The sequence below is a fragment of the Cryptotermes secundus genome, unplaced genomic scaffold, assembly GCF_002891405.2.
Source record: "Cryptotermes secundus unplaced genomic scaffold, Csec_1.0 scaffold575, whole genome shotgun sequence".
In the NCBI taxonomy this organism is placed as follows: domain Eukaryota; kingdom Metazoa; phylum Arthropoda; class Insecta; order Blattodea; family Kalotermitidae; genus Cryptotermes; species Cryptotermes secundus.
Window position 1 is genome coordinate 673,147 of NW_019731225.1, and position 19,112 is coordinate 692,258.

The following is a 19,112-nucleotide window of genomic DNA, read 5'->3' on the forward strand; positions in this document are numbered from 1 at the left end:
TTGTAGTTTCGCCAGTACATCACCAGGTCGGCGCGATTACAGCTCCAGAAAGTTCTAATCTTAGCATTCTGGCTAGATTATGGAACTCCATCTCCCCGAGATGCAATATGTTGAGACGATAAACAAGCAAATCGTAACAAATGATGACAGCTGTTTCCATGGCAACGCAAAGCATTTGTCCTGGTATCAGCATCTGGGCACAAACTGCATTTGCGCAGAAAAATGAAACATGTCCATTTCAAACGAGGCAGATAATTTCGGTTTCTTCAGGTATCGGGGGTAGGGAGCGCTGGAGGGGCGTTGTAAGAAACACAGTTACATGCTGGAACCCCCTGCATCTCTTCTGCTAAATTAGGTACAAAAGAGTTACATGGTTAGGGTGGCAGTAACGCTGTACATCTGTACTCGCCGGGACACGGGTGTTTCGTAGTCTTCCTCAGTCCCTCTCAAGCAAATGCCAAATCACTAAGCACCCTACCAGAACAGTCGCATGCGGCGAAATCACACAAATCCAACACAATTTCCCCCACCTCTCGACCGCCTTAAAACGAGCGCAATTAATTCAAATCGGTCTGATCGCTTGTACAGCAGACCCTCCACATCCGCGTCCCATTGACCTCGCATATACGTGAGTTTGCCGTCGCAATATAGCAATCTGTAACAGCTGCGCAGGCGCGCGCTGCTCCTCGAAGAGGACAACTGACCATCACCAGGCATGTTCAGCCCAAAGCCTGTGCGTCACCAGCGCCCACCCGCTTCAGTCGCACTCATGAGGAGCTGACACCACCACCAAATTATTATTATTTCAGTACTAGTCCTAATACACGCTGTACGAACCGAGCTATCGCCCCTTAATGCTCGCACTGATACAAAACAACAGGCAAAATGTTGCTTTTCCGTATTTTCATCTGTACGCTTCTAGACAGCAGACAGGAAGATCCTCAAGTGAGTGTAATTCGCAGCTACGGACACGGAGAGCTGAGAATTTGTAAGTACACAACCTGATCGCCTGTGCGAACGCACGGCAAACACCAGACTGCCATCAAAACAGAGGCAAGTCGTCCGACAGTTTAATATTCGTGAATCCAAACATCCCACCCGGAACTTCCATTAAAAGTGCATAAACAGCGGAGCTGTGTAGGCTGTATTGATACAAGAAGAGAAGACGCCTTATAGAATATGTAGAAAAAAAAAAGAACGCACACATCGGTCACGCAACAAGGAGCTGGCCAATAGGGTTGTGTTTCTCAACCGCCGGGCCACGGCCCGATACCGGGTCGCGGTCTCACAAAGACTGAGAACTACTGCAACAGCTGGTACGTGGAAACCTGATGATAGCCTTCATCCGCACATCATTGTACCCATGCTAATACTGTCATCAAACAGAAATATGGGCTCATATTGGAGGTAACGCGTTTGCAGTTCTATAGAGCACTTGTTAAGCATTTGTATTCATCTGATGATGACCAGATAAAATGGTCGAAACATATTGTGATTTTAATAAAATAAATTGAATGTTAGACGGAACATGATAGTTGATTAGCACTGATGATAAACTTTCCTGAAGGAGCTCCGTGAATGGTGATTTTAATTAATAAAAGAACGAATCATTATAAATGTTTGAGTATGTGGTGATTTAAAAAGCGACATTCTAATGCATGGTGATTTAAATTAACTTAATAAGAAATAATTATAAATTACCGAATATGCCCGACTTCACTTGACGTAACATTCACAATAAATGGGGGAATGCAACTTTATAACACCCATCGAAATCATTTAAAACCCCACAGCGCATGTTTACAAATCGGTGCTGGACGCGAGTTTTAGCCCACCCGCAGTACACAACCTTCTTGTTATGCAGCCACGGGGCTTCTTCCAGGTCTGCCAACATTTCATGCCTTACAAAGCGAGCCCGGTTATTTTAAATATGACTTCGTTTTAATATTCCAACACTAATACATATTTTTAATCCCACTGTGGAAAGCGTACACGGTTTGCCTACCCAGCTCAACATCACTGCAAACAGGGGGAACACAATAACGAGCCTTCACAGCCAATAAATAATTCCCGACAATTAGCAACAATGTTCCCTGCTGTATGCCTGCCTACCGAAAGCTGGATTATCTTCCAGAGGCAACGTTACAATTCGGGTAATATATTTACACGCGATTTTCGCAAATGAATTCTCCGCGTGGATCTGTTCTCTCCGTGTTTTCTTTCGCGTATCTCCTATCCTTCAACACTCGTCCGCGCCCGTACATACATACGTACACATATACAAGTGCTTTCGGCAACAGCATAACGTGTTATAAACTACGCAGGAAAAAAGTAAAGTTCTCCCTGTGCTTAACTAATTAAGCAATAGGCCATGAAGGCGCATGAGAGACTGGACGTATATATCCATGGTTTCTTAGGATTGGTACTAGTTGAAGGACAGTTGTCAGCTTCACTCTCCGATAGCTTTACCCCTGAGGAAAGAACCGCTGATGCCCATTGGATAGGAGGCTGTGTGGGTCCCAGAACCGGTCTGGGCGAAGTGACGAGGGGAAATTCTTGACCCTACTGGGACTCGAACACGGTCCAGCCCGTAGCCAGTCGCGATACCGACTGCGCTATGCGGGCCACTGATATGAACTACATACGTCGAGGGGCTGAAATTCCACTGGGAAACTCTGTGTTCGTCAGTTTCAAAGTTCTGTGAAGTCCACACTTGAAACTTCCCCGTCAAGACTGTTACGAAGTTTAGTTACAGTCAGCGCCGCCGTTTGTTCGGAATAAAATCCCTTTATTAAAGCAATTACAGGCAGACTCTGTCTAAACATGTCCTCGTTTAGGGAGGCAGCGTTTCTAACTCCTGCATTATCAGCGATGCTACGGGCTGTACACGCACGAGTTAAATCAGAGCCCCTAAACTTCGCTCCTTCTTGTAAATAATTGCTTTAAAACGAGGCTGGAAAGCTGCAATCCGTTGAGGAATGCATGAAGTTTCCCACACGTTGTTTCTGTACCTTGTGCGCAGACAGACATAGACAGAAGCAATTTATGGGAGAACTGCCTTAACAAATTACTTCCTAAAGCCAACACACACTGCATTTTGCTTTGCCCTTACCCACGATTCCCCTGTACTGAGTGGGTGACAGGTCTCTTTACAGCGAAATCACAGCATATCTGAAGAATAATGCCGTCTTCTGGGATGTGGCGCCGTATAGATCTTGTGTAAACCGACGTTTCGGAGGAACTTATCGTCTCCATCTTCGGGGTAGAAAAATCTGCGAGCGAGGGGCCAGCTGCAGGCTGCAGCCACCTGTTCACACTGGTTCCGTGTTCGCAGATTTTTCTACTCTGAAGATGGAGGCGATACGTTCCTCCGAAACATCGGTTTACACAAGATCTACAGGGCTCCACATCACAGAAGACTGCATTCTTCATAGTCACCGCCGAAACCCTCAAATCTTACACAGAACATCTGTCCAGTGCCCTCTGTTCTCCTCACGTTCTTTCACACAGCATTATACTGCAGCATTGTACAGATCTGAAGGAAGGTGCACTTAGACGGCAAGAAATGGAACGCAAAGTTAGTTCTTGTACACGTTTCCTTCCACGTTGAAGGCTTAATATCATAAAAGCAGTTCCTCATGGCATATTTAGATCTCGAATAATTATTTTCTCCGGAAATGAGACTTTAGTAGCCATTCTGAAGGGGCCATGGTTGATTCTTAAATATTTAAATCCGAAAATATTCCATTAACGTCCTTTCTAATTACCTAGACAAGCGCGTGAGCTGCGGAGATAATCCGGATTAATTCGGGGGGAGAAGTAATCCGGATTAGGCAATAATCCAGATTAATGAAGGAAAAAAGCTCTAAAGGTAGAGGTAAGTTAAGATAAAGTTGTCCCTGTACTTAATTCACTGCCACGAATGCGTATGGGGGAATGGATGTATAGATCCATATTTTCTTGACCTCGACACTAGTGAGAGGTGAGTGGTCAGCTTCAAGCCCCGGCCGCTTTACTCCCGGAGAAATAGACGCGGTACCCATTGGATAGGAGGCTGGGTGGATCACAGAGCCGGTCTGGTCGATGTGGAGAACAGAAAATTACTGAGCCTATCGGGACTCGAACTCCGACCCCCTCCGTCGTCCAGACCGTAGCCAGTCGCTATACAGACTACGCTACTGTGTATTTGTTAGGTTATATTTTAACACACGGGCGTATTCGCTAGGCAAATGGTAACATATTGTGTTAATATGGATTCATATTAAGAAAACAATTCAATGACAAAGATCACATTTCTGTAGACTCGCCTGATGATGGCCTTTTAAGAGTCGAAACATGTAGCGACGCCTTTGCCAAATAAACGAATTCTGGTACGTTACTATATTTTTGTTCGTTGATACGTACAACTGTTGTGTAGGCTGTCCCATAAAACGCTATTATATGACACGCAACAAGATGCAACCCACAATGTAAAGATAAAACATCCTGATTTTTCTGCAGTACCAACCAATAATTCATCAGTCTCCTCTGTACTGACGAAGGAACTTCATAATCCAGAATAAGTCACCTCTGCAGCTGATATAGTGTAGTTAAATAATCTACGCAGAAATCCACAACCCACCTACATAATTCGCTGCGAATATTACACACCCTTCCATCGAAAGATTCAACACTACTCTCTACAAAGAGTTGTGAGGTTGAAACACAAACATCTATGAAAGTGTTTACTTTTATATCATTTTAATGGAATTGCATCTCGGATGTTGTTCTTGAATGAAAACACAACGACCCATCCTCTGCCTGACGACGATGTATTGAATTTTAGTACTCTCAATAGAGCAGATATTTGTCATTCTTACCTTATCGAAAAGTGCCGAATGTTCCTCCCACTTAATCTCTGATGTGCGATATGGTTGGCGAAGAAGCAAGCTATTTACGGGTTTCACAGTTTTAATATTTTCAATATTGTTATCACTCACTCATTCACAAATGTTTGCAACGCGGGCTGCAAAACCGGAAAGAATCGACATCGATCGAACTACAACTGCGAGTTTCCTGTCAACCAATAACGAAGTCTGTTGAATTACGTTGCGATTATAAAACTTTGTAGGTGGCTTTCTAACAGAAAATACTGATACAAAGGTCTCTACCTAACCCCATTTGATGCTATAGTTAACATCGGCACCAACAAGTGTTAGTCTTTCATTATTTTGTACACAATCATCCAAAAATCTAGTGCTTGCACGAATATGCAGGTTACTTGGGAACACACAATCTTAGGCTAGGAACATTCGTTCCCACTGAATTGTCTTATTTTGACCTATCAGGATATGGTTCTCAATAAAATATTTTTCACTATTATCCCAATACACAAAGTAAACATCGCGCAAATCCACTTACATTCACCATGATCTCTGCAGATTACCAACTTAATTCCTGATAACAAAACTGGTTTGTGTCAATAGAAATTCTATTCGACTTTTCAGAACGCGCTTAAAACTTTCGAGTTATCGTTGCGAAGATAATCACATTAGCTTTACTTTTACCTGTAATGTTATATTCATACAAAAATTATTGAAATGTACCAGCGCCACTATCATATTCTTGTTTTTCTCAACTCTTTTTAAGCACATCTGTATTCTATTATTTTTCTGCAGAGGTTATACTTCCCCCCATACAAACTCAAACTAAATTTAAGTGGCTAATGTAATGAATATTGGGCCATATTAACCATAAAACTTAAAAATTAATTTCACAAGTGCACAAATTTATCTAATGGAAACTTCAGAATTAATGCTTAGTATGGATTCAGGTGATTACATAACCACAGACTTACGTGTGTCTTACTTTTTAAAATAGTTCAGGACAACACAGAAACCGCCTAATATTAGTCCCACTACCACGCAGCTGTTAACATAATTACAACACAGCGGCTAGCAGAAGCCCATGTAATGCTTCATACTTCTTAAAATCGTGTCACTAGCTACAGGTGAGAGATCAGTTCAGTCACAGAGTGAAACTGGCTCAGTAAAGTCTGGAAGAATAACAAACCAATAATAAAACGAAATTCGGATAATGCCGGCTTATGAATTTGTTCCTATGTTTATTATCAGGATTCAGTCTATGATGAGGTCTGAGGCAGCCAAACTTCCTTAAAATGAAGCACTCTGGGGCTAAGGAGACAGGTATACCAAACAACGATGCTCCTGAAAATTTTAGTCACACAAGACCCCCACACAGCCTACTGCTGCTGCAAGGTCAGACTGTTCTTTGCAAACTGACAAGAGACAGTTGCCCTTTGCAGCACAAATCATTATACCAACACCAAAAATCAACATTTTATTCAAACTAGTTAATCTATTACCACAATACAGTAATATCACCCTTCAAAATATAACTTAACAGAAATCAATGCAAAAGTAATACTGCAAATTCATGATAATCACCCAATGCACACATCTTGATATGTAAAGCCTATTAATTTTGGATGCTTCTTTAGGAGCTGACAGTTGCAATTCAAGTCTGCACCACTAATGCAATGCCCACCCAACTGAACTGTGCACATGCAAATGTAACAATGTAATAGGCACCTCATGAAGACTGACCAGGGATGCCATTGCGTTCAAATGTCTGTGGACATTAACAGACATGGAGGTATAATCTGTAGCGATGGAAACGTCCTTTTAGCGAACTCATCAAAACTGAAAATGACTTCTTGTCCACAAAACATCAGGAACAACCTCTGACAAATGTTTGTAACAAGAGTTGTTGGGGGCATATTACAGCATACTACCCTGAGGACTTTGCTTATTGTACCACGCAACACATTATCTCTTCACTCTGGCACTCTCTGACCTGGTTAGAATAAGGAAGTCGAGCGGAAGTTTGAAGTTTGAAGCTGTGATGCAATACTATAAGCAGCAATTTACACTGTTACAGTAACAAACTGAAAGGCTCAAATACTGCACACAGCTTATGAGGAAACAAGAAATCCATACAGAATTTTTGTGAAAAATCTTTAGAAAGCAGTGACTTGTAAGATGATGGGTAATTTTGGAGAGATCCACCATTACAGAGACTGGGTTCAATACAGGGTTTGTGCATTAGTAGTGCAGTCAGTTGAACTTCACTTTAACGCGTAATACACACATATCAAGGTGGGCTATATGGGACTCCCTGTATTTACAGACAAGTGAACAGATCATGTACAAAGCTTTCAAGGACCAAGTATCAATATAACTATGCACAATATATAAACAAGGTTTGTTCACATGAAACCCACTCAGTGACTGTTCTGGTTGAAGGAGAGGGCTGCTGAGGCAGGCACACCAAATGACATATCTGCACAGAACTCGCTAGGCTGCTGCTGGAACCATGGCACCGCCACATGCTCGCTGTCTTCATCCAACTCCAATGTAGCTCTCTTGAGGAGGTGACATGTCTACTGGATGCACAGTGGACAGTCCAGTCGCTCCCAACGTATGCAGCACCGCATATCCTGGACATCTACCCATACTGAACAGCAACACTGAGTGGGTTTCATCTTAACAACCTTCATATCGATTCAAGTAGCGGATGAACATTGTGTTTTGAGACCCTTAAACTCCTTAATTCTCTCTGGAACAAGGGAAAATTACTTCTGCAATGGAAGGAGCCTGTTACTATAACAACTTAGAACAGTGATGAAACAGACTGTAGTAATTATTGACGCATACCACTCTTACCAACTTCATACAAAATTTTATACTTCAGATTAAGTTCATTTGTGGATGAAATTATTGGGAATCAGCGTGGGTTTAGACATTTAGTGATCAGACTTCTTACGTCTCTAATAACAGAAAAAAGAATTGGGAGTTCAATGAGTTAGTATATCAGATATTCTGACTTCAAGAAAGCCTAAGGTTCAGTTAGGAGGGACATACTATACAATATTCTTATAGGGTTTGGGGTACCCAATAAAGTACTTCAGTTTACTAAAGTTTTTATTAGCCTATAGCAAAGTTCATACAGGTAAACATTTGCCTCATATGTTTCCTATTCACAATGGTCTAAAGCAAGGAGATGCTTCATTGCCATTGCTTTTCAACTTTGCTTAAAAATATGCCATTAGGAAGGTCCAAAAGGTGGGACTGAAATTAAATGGGGCACATCAGCTGCTGGTCTATGTTGATGTGAATCTACTGGGAGGTAACATAAAGACCAAGAAAAAAATAAGCTCCAAATTATGTTAGCAAGAGGGCTGAGAAAATTTAGAGCAGTTAAAATTGAGGCAATGCTTCCTACTGTTCAGTCCAGAAACTTCTGTCTTCTTGCCTGCTGTATAAAAATACATACAACTACAATTTTGCCTGTGGTTCGGTAAAGGTAAAGGTGTCCTTACAACAGGCCACAAAGGCCTACTGGGTTGCGAGTCGTCAAGGATCCCACATTATCTACACAATCGGCTCACAGAAGGCAGTCAGGTTGTTAGTCTTACGCAACTGCCACCCTTTACCAACCAGGGAAAATTCCTGGTACTCATTTCTGTTATAGGCTGAGTCAACCCCAGGGCCATAGTGCAGCTGGAAGGATTAGGTAAATTGAAATAACCAATGATCTCATCCAGACTCGGACACACGACCTTCCGGCTTGTAGCATAGTGCCTCAACCAACTACGCTAGTGGTTCTGTACTGGCATGAACCCTGTTCTCTCACATTAAAGAGCATATACTGAGGATGTCTGAGAACTCGGTGCTGAGTAAAATATTTGGACCAAAGAACAGGGGGCTACAGGAAACTGCACAGTGAGTAGCTTCATAACTTGTACCCCTCACCAAATTTCATCAGACTGATCAAGTCATGGATAATGCAGTGGGCAGGGCATGTAGCATGCATGCATGAAAAGGGAAGCATGAGGTTACCAATTGGAAGGCCTAGACTGGAGGGCACTGAAAGAGATCTTGGAGAAACAGGATGGAGAGGGCGCTGTGGATTGGATTTATCTGCCTCAGGTGACGCAATCAGTGAAAGGCTCTCGTGAACACAGTAATGTACCTTCAGGTTTCATTAATTGTTGGGAATTTTCTGAGTGACTGAGCAACTGTTGGCTTCTCAAGGATACAGCTCCAAGGAGTTAGTCCAAGGGATCCAAAATTATACTGTAACAAAGGAAAGAGGTAAGCTTTCAAATTTTAGTTTGAAAACAGAACTTCTAAAGCAGTAAGAGTAATACAATTTTCCTTCAAATGAGGTAATACACAGTTTGTGTTATACTTTATTGACACCTTAATAGCAACATAATGAAAAAGCTATTAACGGTTGGACTTGGCAACACGTTCCAATTCATCCTTCTTCTTAATTGCATATGAATTTGACGATCCCTGCAAGAGAAACAAAAATACATTTCATATGTAATAAATAATAAGGATTAATGATGGATATTTATGCCTCTATCAGAAATGAATGTTCTCCTTGTAGAAACATTCATTGTAAACTCATTTCATTTCATACGCAGCAATTCTGCAATATGGCGCACTTCCAGCAACTGATATTTGTTATTATTTTACACTGATATGTTCCAGGTGAGACTGCAGCCAATATCAACACCAGGGAAGTCTCAAGAAAAAGTACAGACCTTAGCAGCATTGATGAGTTCATCTGCCACGCATTCTGCAATCGTTTTGATGTTTCTGAAGGCCGCTTCTCGAGCACCAGTGCACAGCAACCAGATGGCCTAGAAGGGCATAAAATTGTTCCAATTCTGATGCCTCTTCATCTCTCTTCCTGTTATTTATTTAACACTGAAGCATATATTAAAAACATGCAACACAAACAAATATACCCAATATTAATAAAACATAAAATCATCGGATACTTTAGAAATGCAGATGACATCCTTACAATCTACGATCAAAGAAAAAATAGAGGAAACCCTGACTGAATTCAACGTACAACAACCCATCATAAAATTCACTACAGAAAATTAATTTACACAACTCCATTAACTTCCTTGACTTTTCAATATACTGCAGGGAAAAAAGGGTTACAATTTGCAATTAAAAATTGTTAACACATAAAGGAACTTTCAGTTACAGAGATCTGAATCTTGAATAACCATTTCCAGTAGCAACAAAAAATGGAGCTTGGGTTAGAGATGATGCTCACGTACATAACAAAAATGTTTCCAAATTAACCCCCACATACTGCAGTAGACACTGCAACAAACAAACATATTTTTGTCCTGACAGACCCAGCCACGCCGTTCCTCTTGGACAGTTCACACACTGCCAACTTGTCACACCTCCTTTCTCTCGTTCGTCTTTATGAAAATCAAGTTTCAAGAACGATACTGACCTGATTAACTCGTCGCAGTGGTGACACATCCACAGCCTGTCGCCTGACAGTACCGGCACGACCGATGCGTGTCGAGTCTTCCCTGGGTCCAGAGTTGATAATTGCGGACACCAAAACTTGCAATGGATTCTGAAAACAGAGTAGCACGCACCACAATCTGAGACTGTAGAACCTTCTGCGTCAATCTCACACTGCCGGTAGCACCGGTTGTTCATAAGAATGCAATACCATCCATCACTCGGTAAGTTACTTTACAAAAATTGTTATCAACTGCACGGATGCTTGGTAAGAATGAGGCAAAACGATGTTTACTCATTTTTACAGTGAATCTGAAAAGGATGGAGCAGAAAGGTGTTATGACACCGTTCAGGGTTCTGGGAAAAGTCAAAAGAACCAGGGTCAGTATTACAAACACTTGAAACAGAAGTGGCAGAACCTCAGTTTAAGGTTTTCGCAACATTTGATCCATTATGCACTGTGACAGCTATAACATACAAGGGGGACTGGAGGTATAGCTCCACCACTCTTGACTTTGGCATCAGATGGAGTGAGTGATCAGCTTCACGCCCCAGCCACCCAACTATTGGGAAAAGGTCCTTGAGTGCAAATTGAACAGGAGGTTGCATCAGCCCCCACAGCTGGTCTGGACACTACAGAGAGGAGATACATGGCAGAGTCATTAAGTTTGCGGAATGTGGTTTTATTGCATCACATTACAAGGTATTTACATACACTTACACGGATACCCATCGGCCCTCAAAATAGTTGCCGTTGGCCGCTATGCAAGTCTACCAAAGTTGATATAGCTGCCAAAACCATGGTTGAAACATATTGGCAGGAAATTCCCATACGGTGTCCCTTGGGGCAATGACCACCATTTGATATTTCAACACACAATGTTTTTTTTATGTGAGGAAAGAAATGAATACGTATTTTTAAGATGAACACATCTTAAAGGGTTATGATACATATTTCATGACCTCACAAAGTAACAGTCCAATTGGTGAAGACAAAACCTCACTGGATACTTCACTAATATATACAGCCCATCTAGAAACGACTGTACACAAACAGTTCTATCTTCTGGAATATAACGCTGTGCACTCCAGTGAAAGCCAACTGATGATCTAGAGGAACACATGGCCTCCATCATCAGTGTCAAAGGACAAGCCAAGCAATATTGACACATGCTTTCATCATACTGGTTTCCTGCTTGGCTTATTCTTTTACCCTGAAGATGGAGGTTGCATATTCTTCTGAAACATCATCTGACTTTCAACAAACTATCACAGCATTATATTCCAGACGACAGAAATCTTCAGAACCACGACTGTGGGAACCTCAAATCTTACAACAGTACAAAAATTTCAGCTGCTGATACACTGTTCAGAAGTGTGAAAGCAATACTCAGAGTCTGAATGCAAAACTAATATCTGTGCATCACGCTAGCGTGATATCCCCACCACGCTAATAGCAGAGTGAAGGGTGGGCAGACTTACAAGAAGTTACTTGCTTTAAAAGTGCTGTGCCAGCGCACAATGTCTAACTTAATTTTTACAGCACTGTTTTAATATAAGATACATGTAAGTAAAGTAAGTAAAGCTATCCCTGTACCAGACCGTGAAGGCCCATAGGGTTGTGAGACGCTGAGGGTCGCACATTATCTAGACAGTTGGCTCACAGATGGTGGTAAGGTCAGCCTCACGCACCAGCCACGCTTTACTCCCCAGGAAAAAAATTTAATTAATTCCTGGTACTCATTTCTGTTAAGGGCTGAGTCGACCCCAGGGCCATAAGGCAGCTGGAAGTATTAGGTCAACTGAAAAAAAATCCAATGACCTCGACAGGACTTGAACCCGCAACCTTCTGGCTTATACAACGATCTATTTTCATAAATATTTTGTGAACTGCTTGAATCATCTCACATAATTATACATGATGTAATAAACAAAAGTCCACTGCAAATGCAACTGTTAGAAAACATCTTGAAATCTATAAAGGCTGCTATCATATTCCTGTATAACTCTCATTAGTAATTATTCAGTAATATTACTTAATGTAAGCTGTCTTTTTAAAAACTTCCATGTAAAATTAATAAACAAACACTGCATGCCANGTCAATTTGTAAATTGCATTATCTGTTTTTAATCCTTTCCTAAATCCATATTGTTCACTACTTAGGATATTATACTTATTAAGATGTTCTATGCACTAGGTCCCCCTTCTGCTCTTAACAAGCAAAACCTCCAAGGTTCAGTTCAAACACAAAAGCAATGAAATTTTGCTAGTGACATGAATGCGGTTTCTTCAAATGAAAGCCAGTCAAAGATTGTTCTGGACAAAGGGGTAAGTGAANTCAATTGAAAAAAAATCCAATGACCTCGACAGGACTTGAACCCGCAACCTTCTGGCTTATACAACGATCTATTTTCATAAATATTTTGTGAACTGCTTGAATCATCTCACATAATTATACATGATGTAATAAACAAAAGTCCACTGCAAATGCAACTGTTAGAAAACATCTTGAAATCTATAAAGGCTGCTATCATATTCCTGTATAACTCTCATTAGTAATTATTCAGTAATATTACTTAATGTAAGCTGTCTTTTTAAAAACTTCCATGTAAAATTAATAAACAAACACTGCATGCCAAACACATTTAAATGTTCCAATAAGAGCACCTTCCTTTCACATTTGCTGCTGTTCAGACAATGGCTGTGCAGTCCTATGCACTAGGTCCCCCTTCTGCTCTTAACAAGCAAAACCTCCAGGGTTCAGTTCAAACACAAAAGCAATGAAATTCTGCTAGTCATATGAATGAGGTTTCTTTAAATGAAAGCCAGTCAAAGATTGTTCTGGACAAAGGGGTAAGTGAAGGCCCATAGGGCTGTGTTACATCAAAGCTCCCACAACATCTAGACAATCGGCTCACAGATGGTGGTGAGGTTGTCAGCTGTATGCGCTGGCCACCCTTTCCCCCAGGAAGATTCCTGGTATTCATTTCTGTTAGAGGCTGAGTTGACCCCAGCGCCAAAACATGACTGGAAGGATTAGGTCAATCGAGGAATTCAGTGACCTCATCGGGGGATCGAAACCACGTCCTTCCGGCTTATAGCATAGTGGCTAAACCAACTACGGTACCGCGTGCTCCCTGGACAAAGGGGTAGACACCATTAAATATAGTCCCTATGAGCGGTATGGAAGGCATCGCAATGGCACACCATCCGACAGATCCCCTCCAAAAAGAACTCCCTAGGCCTGTTGCTGGAACCATTGCACCACCTGCACTTTGACATCAGTGTCCGACCCAAGCGTACACACCTTCACAGCCTTCCTTGTGGGCCAAACACAGGCAAATGATAACCGAAAATAACCTACTCATAATAATATTCCAGTAAGCAATAGTTTTTATTCTTCTGTGTTATTTGCGATGCAATTTCCTATAATTTTCAACTGAAGCACAAAAACCTGAAGTAGTTAAACTCAAAGGCAAGAGCCCAAAGAAGACAAATTTTGTAAACCTCTATTTATATTGCAGGATTTGGGGTCCTCACAGCAGTGGTTATGAAGAGTTATGTCTTCTGGGACATAATGCTGTTGAGTCTGCTGAAAGGCGACTGATGTTTTGAAGGAACACATCACCTCCATTCATCTTCAGGGTCAAATAAGCCAAGCAAAATACCAGTGTGAAAGCGGGTGGTGGCAAGCTTATTAACATACTCACCTCTCCTGTCAGTAAGTGAATGATTTCAAAGGCATGTTTTACAATGCGAACAGCCATAAGTTTCTTTCCATTGTTGCGACCATGCATCATCAATGAATTTGTGAGTCGTTCAACGATGGGACACTGTGCCTTACGGAACCGTTTGGCGGCATATCGGCCCGCAGAATGTGGCAGGTACTTTGCATTCTTCTCCTTCACTGCAATGTAATCCTGCAACAATAATAATATACAGGTCAGAATGGCAAGCAGCGCCATACCTGGGATGTGCACTTCTTGAAAACATAACAGCCATACAAATATTGTAGCCCCCAAAAAATTTGGATCAGTATTATCTGCTACCTTCAGATCTAGGGTAGTGTAATCAGTATAGCGACTGGCTACAGGCTGGACACCCAAGGAGTCGGAGTTTGAGTCCCAGGAGTCAAGAATTTTCTCTTTTCCACTTGTCCAGACCAACTCTTGGGCCCACCTAACCTCCTATTCAATGGGTAATAGGGGCTTTCCCTAGGGGTAAGGCAGCAGGGGCGTGAAGCTGACCAATCACCTCTGACTAATGCACAGGTCAAGAAAACATGGATCTATACAACCACTCCCGCATACGCCTTCATGGTGTAGTGCTTAAGTAGTTACGGACAAGCACATCTTTACCTCACTATGACTCCCACCTCCGTTCATAGCTTGTTCTTGTTGGCTGGCTTCACGAAGCAAATTCTAGCATGCTACCCCGGAAATGACCCAATACTCATCCTGCCGACTCAGACACTGACAGAGCTAGTAATATATTATTTGTAGGTAATTTAAATGTGTTGTAAAACCTTTCAGGATTGTTCAAGATGGCAAAAATAAATTCAGTTGGAAGTTTAGTTGCCTGCTAACAGAAGAGAGTTTTATACATTTCCTCATCTTAGTGGTAACTATGAATGTCAAACAAGTTCCAGCTGTACTAATAAACTTGCTTAATAGTTACTCAGATGTTTGCCAGTAAATAGTGCAGTGGGATCTGTATTTAATTTCTTCAGAGCAAGTTTGATAACCTGCATGGTAGCCAAGAATCTCTTACTGGTGGCATACAAAAAGTGCTGGCTGGTAACGTGGCTGTAGTGGCACGATATGGCGATGTTGGAAAACGGTATGCTCAGTCACTCAGAGCATATTGAAGAATTCAGCGACAGGTTTATAAAGCAAACTTATTACGAAGGCCTGGATGTCCAGCGTTTCACTCCTTTAATTCGTTTGACAGTATGTAAAGTTTCTGGGCCTTCCTAGCACCTCCTAATCAAATTTTTAAAGATTACAAAAAGAGGAAATTCAAATCGGTTTCTATACACTGGAGCACAGCCGGAATATGCACAATGAATAAGTGCATAAAACACGAACTGGGAAAAAAAAATTCCTGCAGTTATCTACAAAGTACGGCATACATCAAAATACATGCTATAAGATACCAACCTGAAGGGACATATCTGACACCTGCACATCATCACAGCTCCAACGGCCGAACAACTTGATTTCCGGTAACTCTGCAGGTTGTGCTACAGCCAACGTGGCCTCAGATTCAACTGGTAAAACCTCTTCCTCGTATGTTTCGACTTCCGCCATATTAATGTTTACCCTACAACACAAATACAGGATTTGGTCATTAAACCTATTCCATTAACTTCCTTTCGAAAGCTTTACATGTGTATCCGGCGAGGTCAACTAATCAGCCGCACTGCTGTCCTCATCAATTATCATTTTCCGAGATCAAACCTCCGATAGTTACACTGTATTCACAACAAAGGAATATGGCAAGTAAATATTAACTGAAGTATAATTTTCTATTAACTTTTAGCATTCACAAAATATCCACCTACTATTATCAATACCTTGCCTCGCACACAACACACTATCCGGAAAAGGAAACACATTACCAACGCATACATTATCTACCAACCCTACGAACATTCTTGACCGTTCTTTTCATGACTGATACGTACTTCGTCACATCCGGAAGGACGATACGCAGCACGGATCATTAACGGTTTCAACTACGATATTTGTTCCCAAGTGAAATTTTCCTGGGACATGGTGCCATTTCACCCCATAAAATCCAAACATATCGCGTACTTCTCTAGTGTCAAAGAGTAGGCCAGTACAAGATACCAGCCTAAAATTGGTTTAAAATACTAAGAACGCTTTGGTCATTAAGGCCACATAGTAGATCATGGATCTCTGTAACTGTAGGACACTATCATGGAGATCATGGATCGCTAAGTTCCACCGTCACTCTCGGTCAACCTGAAATCGTCTTGCAAACACTCCTCATAGATGGCACTACAATTGTTACTCAACCTTTGCATTATGTAAAAGTAACTTTAAAATAGGAGATTTGGTGGGAAACTTGTAAAAGGCATTGAAGTTTTGGAAGCGAACGGAGTTGAAGGTTCAAGAGCAGATGGTGTTAATATATGCCGTTCATACGCGTTGTGGTTCTATTAATAAGTATTATATGTAAAAGTTTATATTTGTAAATTAGCTGTGAAGAGGTGAAGAGAAAACTGCATTGGGTGAAACATTCCGTTATATATAGCAGCTACATTATGATGGATAGATCATTATATGATTTCCCTCTGGGAAAACGAGTCAGTACTGAAGAACGTTGTAGTGCGTTAGAGCTGCCTGTCGTCAAGCGATGGACCTGCGAACAGACGTCGTACAGTGGAGAAAAAATAAGAGCTGAACGAGTTGTTCTGGAACTTTGTGTTTGTAATGATAAGGTTTCAAGTTTTAAATCCTACGCAGTGAAATATGAGGTACCTGCCTCAGTACTGAACATGTACTCTGAAAACATAAATACTCCCCGCCTGAAAGATGTTCCTGATCGTTGTCTCCGGCAGAAAGGAAAAGTGGAAACGCTTCCTGAACTAAAAACCAATATGAAGCCATTGAGTTCAACAGCAAGGAATTTAACTCATAACATATACAGATGGAGAAAGAATAAAACAGAAAGCAAAACAAAGAATTCTGCAGAGCAAGGAATATATATATTCTTAGCACTCATATTTGTAGTTGCAGCTGTTGTTGTATGCAGTTCATTATATTTTGCTTCACAACAGAGGGTGTGTGAAATGACGTTGGATATGGGTGTTCTAAGAACTGCACTTGAAAATAATATATTTGGTCAGAAGGCTGCAGTGCATGACATCATGTCTGTTTTGAACAAGTTCTATAACACACATTATCCAGGAATTGTAATATTGGCATTTGCTGGGGGGACAGGTGTTGGTAAGTCATATACCACATCATTTATAAGTAAACTTTTTCCTCGGGAGGAAAGTGTCCAACATTTCATCTGGCCATTACAGTCCAGTTCACTGTCAGCAAGTGATGTGTATGCTAAGTTTTCTCATTGTGGTGCCAATCTGGTTATAATAGACGATTTAGTAACTAGTGATGCTGTTGATATAGCAAGGTTTCTTCAAAAAGTAGCAAGACATAGCCAATATCATGGTGTTAGAGCTATTGTTATTCTTGTGTTCAGTGGCAAAGATCAGACGTTTATCTTGCAGGGTAATGGATATGTGGAACCTCAATTTCAAGTTATGGAAGAAAAAGTAACTAGCATTTTTCAAGATGTTGCATTAGAAGTCAGTTTTATCACTTTCAGACCTCTCCAACGTGAAGATATTATGATGTGTATTCAAGCAGCTGTAAATTGGCAAGGAATTGCTTTGTCGAATAGTGACATTGAGAAGGTCATGGCCCTGTTACCTCAGGGCACTGGATGTAAGGGAGTTGCTAGCAAGGTACCGCTTCTGTCTCATTGAACACTGTGATAAATTCTGAGTGTGGAGAGAAGTCTCACGGAGGATGGGGATGTCAGTGCTTGAGATTCCCCCCTTCTCTGTTTTCTCCTGCCCTATATCATCAGCTGCCTATAATGTGTGTCACTACCAGAGGTATGAAGGGGGATGCAGGGAAGTATTATGGAGGGGCAATTGTATGAACTCGAGCAGGTCAGCCTGTGGGACATCTTTCTGTCACCTCAGTGTATCTAACATAATTTGTTATAGCATGTCATTGCCAGACATTAAACTGACTGAGGAGGACTGAACGCTTGCCCTCCTTTCGCATGTTAAACTTAGCTCCAGTTGAAATAGCAAAGCTTCTTGCGCTGAATATGGGCATGAACTCAGTACATGTTACTGTACATTGGCCTGTCTTTGTAAGGTGCAGTACCAGAGCTGTAGGAGTGTCCTGAGTGCATGGACGCTGGCGACAGACACCTCATGGCTATCCTGATCAGGGCATATACTTCTAAATGGGATAAATGCAAGTTTGTAACATATTTTATGGCTGTGACTCTTGGAAGATCCTAGTGGCTCCCACATCCATGTGCTGCCTTGCTTTTTGCATAATTTCTGTCATACTAACATAAGTCAAAATGTAGACTTTGTGTAACTATTTTTTTAATATGTACAGTTGTTAGTAAGATAACTGAAATGTGACACTGTAGTTTGGTAACTATTTCACTGCCATCTTATGTACAGTTAATGGTTTTACATGCTGTATGGGTTGTAACGCCATGCAGTCTGCAAGGAGCCCCAACATTTCGGAGAAATATACTGCCTCCATCTTAAGGGTCAATTAGTAAACCAAAGAAGAAACAACCCATCATAAGAAGGCAGCAAGCTCAAGCTTTAAAACATTTGGTTGTCTCCGAACCGTGTGGCATTACAACCTGGAAGACTGCTTACTTTATTGTGAATTGATTCCTCATGTTCATCTGTGATAAAACTGTATACAAATGTTATCCTGCCCAGTTAATGAGATTTATCAGTTACAATAGAAATGCTGACCATGTAGAATGCTGAATATTTCAACTAAATGGAGATCGGGGAGGACAGCTTGTTTTGTTCTTGTTTTTTAATTTACAAATAAATAAAATGTGAAAAGTGTCTGTTGTAACATGATTATTGGACCCAAAGTAATTACAGTTTATTGCTTGTGATTCCAGGGATTTGAGCGCATGATGCCCATATGGTGAAACCTCACTAATTTGGAAGATTTTTC

The 19,112-nt window shown here is 41.2% G+C and overlaps 2 protein-coding genes across 3 annotated transcripts; one reads left to right on the forward strand and one right to left on the reverse strand.

The window, feature by feature from the left end:
- Positions 1-9,225: 9,225 nt before the first annotated feature.
- On the reverse strand, positions 9,226-16,034 carry LOC111866562 (40S ribosomal protein S5). Of its 2 annotated transcripts, none has more exons than XM_023855628.1 (6): positions 15,926-16,034; positions 15,510-15,672; positions 14,061-14,270; positions 10,333-10,461; positions 9,614-9,712; positions 9,226-9,359 (listed from the first exon to the last, which is right to left on the reverse strand). In XM_023855628.1, the coding sequence occupies exons 2-6, from the start codon at positions 15,657-15,659 to the stop codon at positions 9,291-9,293; spliced, it is 657 nt and encodes a 218-aa protein (XP_023711396.1). In that variant the 5' UTR covers positions 15,660-15,672; positions 15,926-16,034; the 3' UTR covers positions 9,226-9,290. The 2 variants fall into 2 exon arrangements, with proteins under 2 accessions (XP_023711396.1, XP_023711395.1); XM_023855627.1 differs by having other exon boundaries at positions 15,914-16,022.
- Positions 16,035-16,348: 314 nt separating this feature from the next.
- On the forward strand, positions 16,349-18,999 carry LOC111866572. Its single transcript, XM_023855640.2, has 2 exons — positions 16,349-17,324; positions 17,609-18,999. The coding sequence occupies exons 1-2, from the start codon at positions 16,640-16,642 to the stop codon at positions 17,611-17,613; spliced, it is 690 nt and encodes a 229-aa protein (XP_023711408.1). The 5' UTR covers positions 16,349-16,639; the 3' UTR covers positions 17,614-18,999.
- The last annotated feature ends 113 nt before the right edge of the window (positions 19,000-19,112 follow it).